At 38.7% G+C, this 11,352-nt stretch overlaps 1 protein-coding gene across 2 annotated transcripts; it reads right to left on the bottom strand.

The window, feature by feature from the left end:
- Positions 1-3,598: 3,598 nt before the first annotated feature.
- mibp (muscle-specific beta 1 integrin binding protein) lies at positions 3,599-10,755 on the bottom strand. Of its 2 annotated transcripts, XM_034081765.2 has the most exons (8): positions 10,541-10,755; positions 8,974-9,064; positions 8,388-8,436; positions 7,995-8,169; positions 6,507-6,578; positions 5,853-5,959; positions 4,046-4,131; positions 3,599-3,868 (listed from the first exon to the last, which is right to left on the bottom strand). In XM_034081765.2, the coding sequence occupies exons 1-7, from the start codon at positions 10,564-10,566 to the stop codon at positions 4,046-4,048; spliced, it is 606 nt and encodes a 201-aa protein (XP_033937656.1). In that variant the 5' UTR covers positions 10,567-10,755; the 3' UTR covers positions 3,599-3,868. The 2 variants fall into 2 exon arrangements, with proteins under 2 accessions (XP_033937656.1, XP_071058924.1); XM_071202823.1 differs by lacking the exons at positions 8,388-8,436; positions 10,541-10,755 and having other exon boundaries at positions 8,974-9,058.
- Between the last annotated feature and the right edge of the window lie 597 nt (positions 10,756-11,352).

Raw genomic sequence — 11,352 nt, 5'->3', positions numbered from 1 at the left:
CCCTACATAATCAAATTGCACTTTTCCCTACTGCATTCATACACAAATCAATATTGCACTTTCCCTATTGCACCTATGCATAGTGTCCGTCAAATTGCACATATCCCTATTGTGTCCATACCTATTTACACATAATGCACTTCCCCTATTTAACCTTCTCGATTGCACAAACCACACTGTAAACATTGCACCTCCCAACAACTCCTAACAGCATAATCACAATTGTTTCTGACTGTTCAGCAGCTTGAGTGACAGCGGAACAAAGGAAAACTTATACCTGTTCAATTTACAGTTTGGTAATCTATACCTTCAGCAACTCAAACTCTCTATACAGGATGTGTTTGGGGTCGCATGTGATTTTAGGGCCTTGCTTTCTCACCATCTCCTCAAATATCTCCTGAAGAGAGGATGGTGGAAGCATGCCAATTATTTTTCCAGCCCTTTTTATCAAGCTCTGGAGTTGTGATTTAGATTTAACTGACAAGTTACCAAACCATGTTGTGATGCCATAACGAATAATAGACTCAATTGCTGCCCTGTAGAACATTAACATGATACATGTTACGGTGTGTGTAGGACGCAGGACCCAAATGCAGATTAAAGTGACAAAAAACTCCTTTATTTCAAGGCTATACTATTAAATAAAGACTAAACAGAACACTCACCGAGGAACAAGCCATATCACAAGACGAACTGACAAAGACAGACAGAAAAACCAGAACTTACACACAAGACTAATCATACAAACAAGACACAGGTGAGGAGGGAGGAGAAACAAAATTAGGGCCTCCAGGGTGGGTGGAGGGGGTCAGGAGGACGGGTTTGGGCTGACAACCCAGGAGCACAGCGGAGGACCCGGAAGGGATCTCGGGCGGACGGCCCGGGGGCAAGGCAGAGACCATGGAGGGGCGAAGGCCACAGCGGGCGAACTCAGGGGGCCAAGACACAACGCAGACAGAAAACCAAAGACAGATCTAGACAAGACAAAACACAATACAGACAGATCGTGACAAGACATTTATCCACTCCACTCCTCATTTGTGTAGAGTGTGAGTGGGGGACAGGGACTTTGTTCAGTGAGATAGAAAAAGACATGCAGCTAAAAACAAGCTCAACAAAGTTATCAAAAGGACACAACATCCACACATCAGCGTCCTTAGGACATAATTAAATCTGCTTTATATAACGAACAATGAACAGCGACTTAAATTTAACTAATTTACAAGATGTGCCAAAATCAGGGCTGAAATAGAGATTTCACCTCGAGCAAGGTGGAAGGAGGAAAAGTGTTTAAATAGGGGCAGAGAAACAGGAGAGAATCAGGCTGCAGCACCGAACTGAAAAGTGTGCAGGGATGCTCAAATGTGTGTTCATGCAGCCCCTAAATAATGGTGATTAAAAATCATTTTTAGGGCAGAAAGTATTTTAAAAGTGAGAACAACTATTTTAAATGGCTTAAAAAGCACCAAATGGTTTAAGTGCAGTTCCAAGATTCCCCACAGGAATGCTCCAGGGAGCGCATCACCCGACATGAGCACAGTGCATTAACAGCAGAAAATACGGTTAAAAAAAGGCAAATCAATTGATTTAAAGTGCGGGGAGGCTCCGCACCAGACACAGGTACATTCCTCCATCCCCACAATAGTGACACTGATGGTTTAAAGTCGTTGCTGCGGGGAAAAGAGTGCTAAAAGTCTGATAACAGTGTGGTAAAAGTCTGATTGTTTTAGAGACCCATAGTAATGATACAATAAACCATTTATCTAAAAGTATTGATTGAAATTCATTTTTATGGGGAAAAGTGCAGATGAGGTATTTTTGGTATTTTGGGCAAAACACTTCACCCAACCCTGTATATATATATGCCGTTAAAAACAGCAATATATACCTGGCTGCTAAATCCTGAGAACAGTTCCAGGATGTGTATTTTGTAAATTGCATAACTTTTTTTTTACTTTAAATACTTTTTTTTGCATGTAACATAGGTAACATTGAGCTGTCAGTGGCTCTTTTCTGCTGTAACAACATATATGTCCCAATAAAGGTTTTCTGATTCTGATCTGAGTCTGAACTACGATGCTCAACAGCCCGCTTAACCGAACTTTGAGACTGCTTTGGATAAAAAATCTGTTTGTGTTGCATTGTTTATTGACCTAGCCAAAGCATTTGACACTGTAGATCACCACATATGTCTAATGTTATGTTGGTGTCTCGTTTCGGTCATAATGACATTTGCTGGTTTCAGAGTTATCTAACCGACCGTGCTCAATGTGTCAGGTTGTGTAGTACTGTCTCTGACCCTGTCATCTTGGAGAAGGGAGTTCCACAGGGCTCTATTTTGGGGCCCGTCCTCTTTTTATTATATGTAAACAATATTTGTAATAAGATGCTATTTTCTACCCATCATATGTATGCTGATGACACTATTGTATACTCATGTGGTCCTTCTCTGGATATGGCCGTTTCCAATTTAAAATCTGATGTTATCACGCTGCAGCATGCACTTCTTGATTCTAAACTGCTATTGAACAGTAAGAAAACCAAAGCAATGCTTTTTGCTCCCAAGTCAGCGTCCTCTTGCCTCTCCACACTTGTTGAGTTTGTCGATACCTACAAATATCTTGGCTTTTGGTTGGACAGTAATCTGAACTTTAAACATCACATTGAAGTTCTAACTAAGAAATTGAAATTCACTCTTGGCTTCCTTTACAGACTTAAATGTTGTTTTTCAATTTCATCCCGTAAAAGGTTGGTCTCTGGCTTATTCCTGTCCCAGCTGGACTACGGTGACACCATTTATAGATTTGCCTGTCCCACTGTTTTGGCCAAACTTGACCCACTCTACCATGCTTATATATCAAATGCACCCTAGGGCCTAGGCTAGGGCAACATCAGGGTCAAAAGTTTGAAAGCAAAAAAAACGGTGAAACCTTAAAAACAAGATTTAAAACTGAGAAAATAGTTGTTTGGAATCTGAAAACCTGCAACTGAATAAAAGGATTCAAATATCAAAATATGTATAAAAGGAATGGAGCTGTCTTTTTATGAAAAGTAATTGAGCTCTGTCCGACTTCTTTCTCTCTTTTTTTTTTAATCGAAAAAAGCGAACTATTCAGTCAGACAGCAATTTATTATAAAAGTAAAACGAGTGCAATTTCAAGCACTTTTCAAACCTTGAAAACACCACATGAAATTTCAAGCATTTCCAGCACCCGTACGAACCCTGCCTTTAAGTAAAGGTGTTAAAATATACTTTGAGTTCCTTAACTGAAAGTGCTTAGTGTACAGAATATTATTAATCATATCTTATAATTAGCCATTAATGTGTTCATCATTTTCATTTTAAATCAGGTTAAAGTTTGAGATAGCTGTAATGATATACTGCCAATTATCTTAATTCATGAAAGTACACCATATTTAATTGATTTATATTTTGTATTAATTATTTTAACCCGCAGAGTAACATTTCCAATTATAAAAAGGAAACAATAATAACAATATAAAAAAGGGTAGTTTTCCCCTTATAAGTTCCTTAAATCTAACAGTAAATATTAATATACAACATTTAATCTTGTGATGAAGAGACGTGACACACAGGTCTGGATGTACGGTTTTTCCACAGCAACTGAAGCGTTTATTTGCAGGACGATGTGACGAAGGGTCCAGTAAAGTCAGTGGTTTAACAAAACATACCGGTAAAGCTGGGGTTCAAACACAACTCAACAAAAAATACAAAAGACAATGATAAGTTAACATTGCTTTGTTACATTCACGAACAAAGAATAAAATTAGAAAAAAAGTTCATAAAAAAAAAGTATCCTCGGGACTATTTACAGGTTCTGTACAGGGATGGAGAGGAGTCCTCCTGCTGTGGGAAGCACAGGAAAAACAATGTTACATTTTAAATTAAACTACTGTCTTTTAGGTGTAGAACAAAGCCTGAATGTCAGCCATTAAATATCACATATTTCTTTCCAACTATGAAAACACAGAAACTTTTTTATATGATTTTCAGAAACAATGAAAGACTTTAAAATGTCCTTACCTATAAACGATTGAGCAGGTTGTTCTGAATGCTCTCGTACACCTGGGTGTAGATCTCCTCTTTAGAGCTCAAACCATCCAGGCACTCTGCAACACACACAACATGAATAATGCGTTAAAAAAAGTGCACATTACACAGGACTTCCCTCACAATTATCAAAAAAAGTATTTAAAAAAAAGTCCCCTGTAACAGACAAATAGTATGATATCCTTAAAAGATTGCACTTCAACATTAAATACAACTACAGGGTATATGCAGGAATCCTGAAGTCAAATTTAATACCTTTTAAGACCTTTTTTAAGACCCTTTCTATACATTTTAAGACCTCATCGCAACTTTGAGTTCTAACCGGTTACCTTGGCGACACACATTACCTCACATGTACTATATTGATTGTAAGACAGCACAACTAAACAGAGTGCAGACAGACTACTGAAGCCTCCTCTCCACATGAACTGCAACCTCTCTGTGAAGGTCAGGGTTAATGCAGCATGCTGCTTTGTTGCTTCTGGACTCCGTGCTCTTTCATTCCAGTAGAACTCATCAGAAACCAACCAGTAGAGAACTCATCAGAAACCAGTAGAGAACTCATCAAGAAACCGATAGAACTCATTAGAAACCAGTAGAACCATCAGAAACCAGTAGAAACCAGTAGAACCATCAGAAACCAGTAGAACCATCAGAAACCAGTAGAACTCATCAGAAACCAGTAGAACCATCAGAAACCAGTAGAACCATCAGAAACCAGTAGAACCATCAGAAACCAGTAGAACTCATCAGAAACCAGTAGAACCATCAGAACCATCAGAAACCAGTAGAACTCATCAGAAACCAGTATTTGACCAATAAACACAACAATTGACAAAACTTTGAACTATGAAATATATGAAACTTCATGAGCTTCAGCGGTAATGCCATATAGGAGCTCCCTCACAACCACCCAGGGGTTCAATTGGGCTGGGGCTGTCCGGGGCAAAGCCCGGCACATAGGACGATGCTCTGACGTCATCACCCTCACACATTTGTCATATGTTTACAAAAAACAATATATATGTTAAGACTTTTCTCGTTCTTAATATAGACTATATTTAGGGTCGATATGTGTTGCCCTTATTTTAAAATAGCAGATCTCTGTGACCGGATATAGTTTGGCTTAGACCCCGGCCCCACGAGGACGCAGACAGTAAAACGCATACGCAAACACAAAAAAGTCTTCCGTTCACACGCATTCGAGTCATTAACGTGTCCGTTCACACTGGACTGCTGGAAACGCTGTAGTACATATGCCAGGCCTGTAAGTGGCGCTGCTGCCGCCACAAAATACACCAAAAGCAGCGAAGAAGACCCCGGAGCATGGTTGTCATGGTCGCCCTTCTGTTTATTCTCCGCGGTGGACGGCGTGTTCTCCTGCTGTATATCTCTCAGGTAGTCCACCAGCAGATAAACCCCCCCCCACACACACACACACAGAGCGGAGCAAGGCAACGAAACTTAAAATAAGAAGCAGCATTTTATGGCACGCTATGCATGGGGCCAACTTGAGGGGGTTTCCCGACATGTTGTTTCAGTAAATTAAAGGGTGTTTCATGTTGTCGTTGCTGTGGACCTTCTTAATACCTTGGAAAATGCCGTTTAATACTTTTTAATAGCCTTAATTTTCGCTAAATTGATTTATCAACTTTTAATACTTTTTAAGACCCCGCGGACACAACATAAAGTGGGAGTTTAAGAACACATTACACAGGATCACCTTAAGGTTTCTGAAATATATGTATTATTATAAAGTAAGACAGGAGCTGTTACGTACCAATATGCAGGCCGCTGCTCTCCATCTCTCTCCTGTGCTTCAGGTACATCGGCCACACGTGCCCGTCGAACAGGCCGGGGGGGTCGGGGACCGTGTACTGCCTCGTACTGAAATAATAAACACAATGTTAGGCTATGCATTCACGATGAAAGGATTAACAGGCAATAAAAACAGCTGAAGTCAATTCATTCATTCATTGAAATCTGGCAGGGCTGCTCAATTAATAAGCTTTTTATAAATGGCAATATGCATTACTACAATATCCAGAGGAATATTTGGTAAGTGTAAAATATGTGAGATTATCTGAATGGATGTGTTGTGATGCTGCAGAGAAATCTCATTCTTAACTATATAGTTAATAAAACAATCCTTTTTTGGTACAGATCCTCTTAAACCATGATCATTTTATTACATTTTAAATTGACAATGTGAATGTTTATGTGTAATATCACAAATCATATCTCAATATCACTCAAATAAATTGCAAATATTATTTTTTCCAAAACATGTAGCCCTAGCATCTTGTGTCTTTTCATTTCTGTATGCAGTTTTTTTTGCACAGTTTCTTTGTATACTTATTAAAGCACTATATACTTTAAATGTATTTACATCAATAAATAGGGGACATTAGCAGTCTTAATTGTGTGTGCTCACCTTCTCCTTCTCTTGCACTCCTCGTAAGGAATCGTGATGTAGAAGCTCTTGTCGAAAACGTCCAGCAGGGGGCTAGAGGAGAGAGGAACAAGAACTTTCAGTAAAAACAAAAAGGTACTAAATGTTATTAACTAGCTAGAGGAAAAAAATGCATACCAGGGGGATTTCTAGAAAGCTATAGTATGAGGGCAATACTGTGGCGCTCATCTTGTACATAAGATATATCAACATGGCGGCCATATACAAGATGGCGCCACAGAGGTAAACAACAACGTGACGTCGGAGCTCCACAAAAACAAAGCTGTCTCTGCCAGCTGACGGTCTATTTGACACGATGTTCAAACATTATACAGTTTTTGACGAACAGAAATATTATTTTCTGGCAGCACTTTAAAATGTTACGGGGAAAATCTGCATTTTGGTTTGAGGGCACTGCTGATCACTTGTCATCTGTAACTCTGCAGCTCAACGTGAGTCTTCATCACAGAGTAGCTCCTACCCATCAGCAGCTGAACACCTTCTCTCTCTCGGCACATGAGTTCATGAGAAGCATCAGTAACTCCTCACAGCACGTCTCGTCATGAATTAAAAAAAAGTGACATAATGTTCCCTTTCACTGAAAACTGATGGTTAACTTAGAGACATTTTGTACATTATGTAAATAGACTGACTATTTATAGAACTTCTTCCTCTGCACATCACGTCTTAAAGAACACTTGATAATGCACACAATGCAATATTTTGTATTACTGCCGGTTTTTATTCCATTCCAATGTAAATACTTTATATTTGTCTAGTTCTCTATCTGTTTTTAATTCTGGTTTTACTTTTACGTATGCACCACGACACCAAGTCAAATTCACGTACGTGTAAACCTACCCAGTGATAAACCTGATTATATAAATATGTTTTTTGACACCAAGGCGTTTTTCGACTGAACCGAGAAGTTATTCATCTTCAACAATTTGTACCTTCATCTTACGCCTTATTTACAATAACAAAATAACCCTAGAGCAATATTCTTTCAAGGTCGACACTGTATTTTGTGTTTCTCTGCCATGACCATTGAGTTTCCCCGCATAGACCAATTCATTCATTTATCTATCCTAATTTGGAATAGTTTACCTCTTTACTTAAAAAGAAGATTATATATAAATCGACATCTCATGACAGCAGTTCAGTGTGATGCAAGTTCATGCAACACAAACAATGCTATGTTAAATGGACTGCATTTATATTGCACTTTTCTAACTAACCAGATAAAACACTTGGTAGTTTCACCCTCCTTCACACCAATGATGTCGGAGCTAACATGCACGACACTGGCGGCTGGTCTGCTAAACAGGGGCAATTTGGGTAATAAAGCGTGTCTTGCTAAAGGAAACTTCCACAAGCAAACTGCTCTACCTCCAAGTCTCAACCATTCCCCAGTTAGACATTGTACTGCTAAAAGGCGATATACCCAGCAAGTGAATAAAACGGACTCACGGGTAGTTGTAGAGCAGGAAGCCCTCCACGATCAGGATGTGCGTCTGCTCGTCCGGGTTGGACTCTTCGGGTGCAGAAGACAGCGGGACGCCGTGAGAACGAGCGAACTTCACCGGGTTCTCCATCCAGGCTTTCATTGTGTTGGTCATGGACTCCATATCCATGGCTGTGATCACTGTGGAGAGAGATCAATAGAAAAGGCCGACGATGGAAAAGATAGCTAGTTAATAAGACAGTCAAAGATAAGAAAATATGTCTTTTGTATTTTGCTCCAAGATACTAGGGGGTGTTGTCAGCTTAATGGTGTTGTGCTAATGGCTTTAATAATGTATGTAATGTTGGAGGGTTTATATGACATGAAAGTGACTCAGACAGTCTTTGGTGAAGTCTTACCATCCCATTGTCTAAAGCCGTCGTCCCCGACTTCTATCTGATCTGGTTTCTGAAATAACAGTCACCAATAAAACATTGCTGCAACCTCACAGCTCTGAACACTTCAGATCCCACTCACATGCTAGAGCAATAAGAATAATGCTAAGAGTAATAAGGCTAAACAAGTGCACACACAGAAACACAAGCAAAGGGCATGCACTAAATAAAACAAGCTATCTACCAAAAGAACACAGCTTAAACTAAATCAGGGAAGAGAGAAAAGCTAAAAAAGATATAACAAAAAGGTTGATTGAGGAGATATGATGCATGTTAGAAAAGTTAAGACGTGTTTTAAAGAGTTACTCCAGGAATCTGAAGAAATGTAAAAGACACAAGAGAGGTAATCGTGACTGAAGCAGTAAAGAAGCTATCCTGAAAGACATTAACATATCTCTACAGAGGGGGACAAAGTGGGGGTGGGAGAGGTCACTGGGCGGCACCCTTAACTTTACATAAAAGCAATGCTCATGCAGAGTTAATGAAAGGGAAAACTAGACCGACAATAACATCAATTAAAACTCTTAACTTTCCTCTTGCTAAAACTCACCTTGAAAAAGTCGTCTTGGTGCACAACACAGCAGTTTGGCAACGTCTTGATCAACCTGTTGGTCAGGGTGGTTTTCCCACCATTGGTGACCCTGTAAACAAAAATCAATATTAAAACCACAAATTAATAATAATATGATGAACAGAAAGTTACAGTAATGGTTTAAAAGCTAAAACTACTTTTCCTACATGGCACCCTTTGTTTACATTTATAAGCAAGTAAATAAAATAAATAGTTTATTTGTAAACAGGACAAGAAGCCCCATTTGCTTACATCATAATTATTTGTTTTTGATCGGGGCAATAGTAATGTCAAATCTACCTCCAATTTTCGACTGACTCTATAAACAAAAAGACAACATTTTATTTAAAATAGAAAATATTTACTAATTTTTTGCCAGAAAGATTGTTATGATTTAAACACCACAATACTTAAAAGCAACCATGCGATGTTTGCACCTAGAGCCACATGGCACACTTTGTTTACATATATAAGTAAATACATTACATAGTTGATCTGTAAACAGGAAAATAAGCCACATTTGCTTAAAAACAAAGTGTAATGTATTAAAAGATGCATGTGTAATTAAAAGTTGCCCTGCTTTTATAAACAATTCATGCTGAATAAAAGCACACGGTCTGTTTTCATAATATAACATGCAATGAAATAGTGTCAAGTCCTTATGTAAAAGGGTTTATATAAATGATAAACATGACATTGGTTGTTGGTTTAGGGCAGTAGTCAAGTTACATTTCCCTCCACTTTTCGCCTGTCTCTAGCTTCACAGTTTATGGCCTGGCGGTGAATTTTCAAATGTCCCGCTCGATGTATGACAACAAACCGGGGACTCCCGCTGAAGCCGATTTTTGTGAATGACCGTAGTGGATAAACGGTGGTACTACAACTTCCGTGACGTCATTTTGTCTGGCTTACATTGTGGAAAAGAAACGTCTGTAAATCAGCTTGATAAGCATGTACTAACACTTCTATAGCTCTTAATTAAATCATTAGGGTCTAAAAGTTGTAAAATGTACTAAAAGCTGTAACCAGAGTTATTCTTTCTTCTCTATTAATTTAACTGAGAAGAGAGCGGAAGGTTGGAGGCTGGGCTTAAAGGAAAACTCAACTGCGCATGCTCAATGGGCCCGCATACGGGTACTATGGATCTACAGTCGCTCTATTTTGAGCTTCAATCGCCTCAGAGTAACTCTCATAGGAATTGACGGTGCATCCAGTTCCCTTTACACACCCATGCTTTAAACCGATTTAACGGCACCTCTTTCTGGCGGGCAGCTGATAAAACATGTGTCAAATAATGATGTACAATCTTTATCAACCAGAAGCTAATATAAATCCCCATTTATGAAAATAAACAACTATATATTTAAACTTCCAATTCAAAATATCTGCATGAACCTCACGTTTCACAAGATAATATTAGTCAACAGGTTGATATGAACTACTCCACTCAACTGTCCGAGCATTAGGCTGCAATACAAATACGTATAACATTTTCTAGCTAAATGCAAGCAAAAGACAGCTGTTAATTAAAAATATAAACACTTACCCGCCAATTCCTATAACGTATTTCATTTTTTCTTGTCTTTCCCGAAGTCCTGCTCAACGTCAGCTGAAAAAATACGCAAGTGTACTTTCAAACTAAAGTTAAGGATATAGACCTAACAAATTAAACGCTTAAAAAGGCGTAAATGTACGTTTTTAAAAATCGCTTCTCTCTACTGCTTCGTTAACTGACTGAGCGCGAGGCACTGCAATTTATATCCAGCTTGCGTAAAACGTCATCATTCTCGCATGCATGGGACGTACTCGTGATCGTACGTCGTGTTACGTGCCCCCTTCAAGGCAGCCAATCAGAGCTCGCATATCCTGCCACCAGCCAATCACAGCCCTTGAACTTTCCCATATTAACATATTTCCCAGCAGCTGCTCCTCTCAGCAGATCGTAATATTCCGTTGATATCTTTAATTCACTTGATACAGCATAACTCACGTACTGTGGAAACTACCATTGATGGTGTTAAATGCACAATGGTGGACAGTTATTAAGTACATTTACTGAAGTACTGTTCTTTTATAATGTACTTTTACATTTTCTGCTATTTTCTACCTCTACTCCACCCCACCACATCTCATAGGTAAACATTGTACTTTTTACTCCATCTACAATACACAGACAATAATGATACAAAAACATAAATAAAACATGCTGATGTATTATTATAGGTTGAACAATCCAGCAGTATATAAAATAAACTAATTCAATTCAACTAGACCAGCATAAAGGTGTATATTATAATGGTTATAATCTAATATTATTGTTTATATTATTCTGACGTGCCTTTCTGATTAATGATTAAG

This window comes from Pseudochaenichthys georgianus, chromosome 4 (genome assembly GCF_902827115.2).
Source record: "Pseudochaenichthys georgianus chromosome 4, fPseGeo1.2, whole genome shotgun sequence".
Lineage (NCBI taxonomy): Eukaryota > Metazoa > Chordata > Actinopteri > Perciformes > Channichthyidae > Pseudochaenichthys > Pseudochaenichthys georgianus.
The sequence above is the reverse complement of the archived record's forward strand: the minus strand, read 5'-3'. Positions and strand labels throughout refer to the sequence as shown.

Bases quoted from the DNA above. Each gene is read 5' to 3' on its own strand.
- mibp (XM_034081765.2), bottom strand. From the start codon at position 10,566: ATGAAATACGTTATAGGAATTGGCGG. The intron at 5,960-6,506 runs GTGAGCACACAC...TTATTATTTCAG, and splicing joins GAGTGCAAGAGAAGGAGAAG to TACGAGGCAGTACACGGTCC. The intron at 4,132-5,852 runs GTACGTAACAGC...TGTGTGTTGCAG, and splicing joins GAGCAGCGGCCTGCATATTG to AGTGCCTGGATGGTTTGAGC.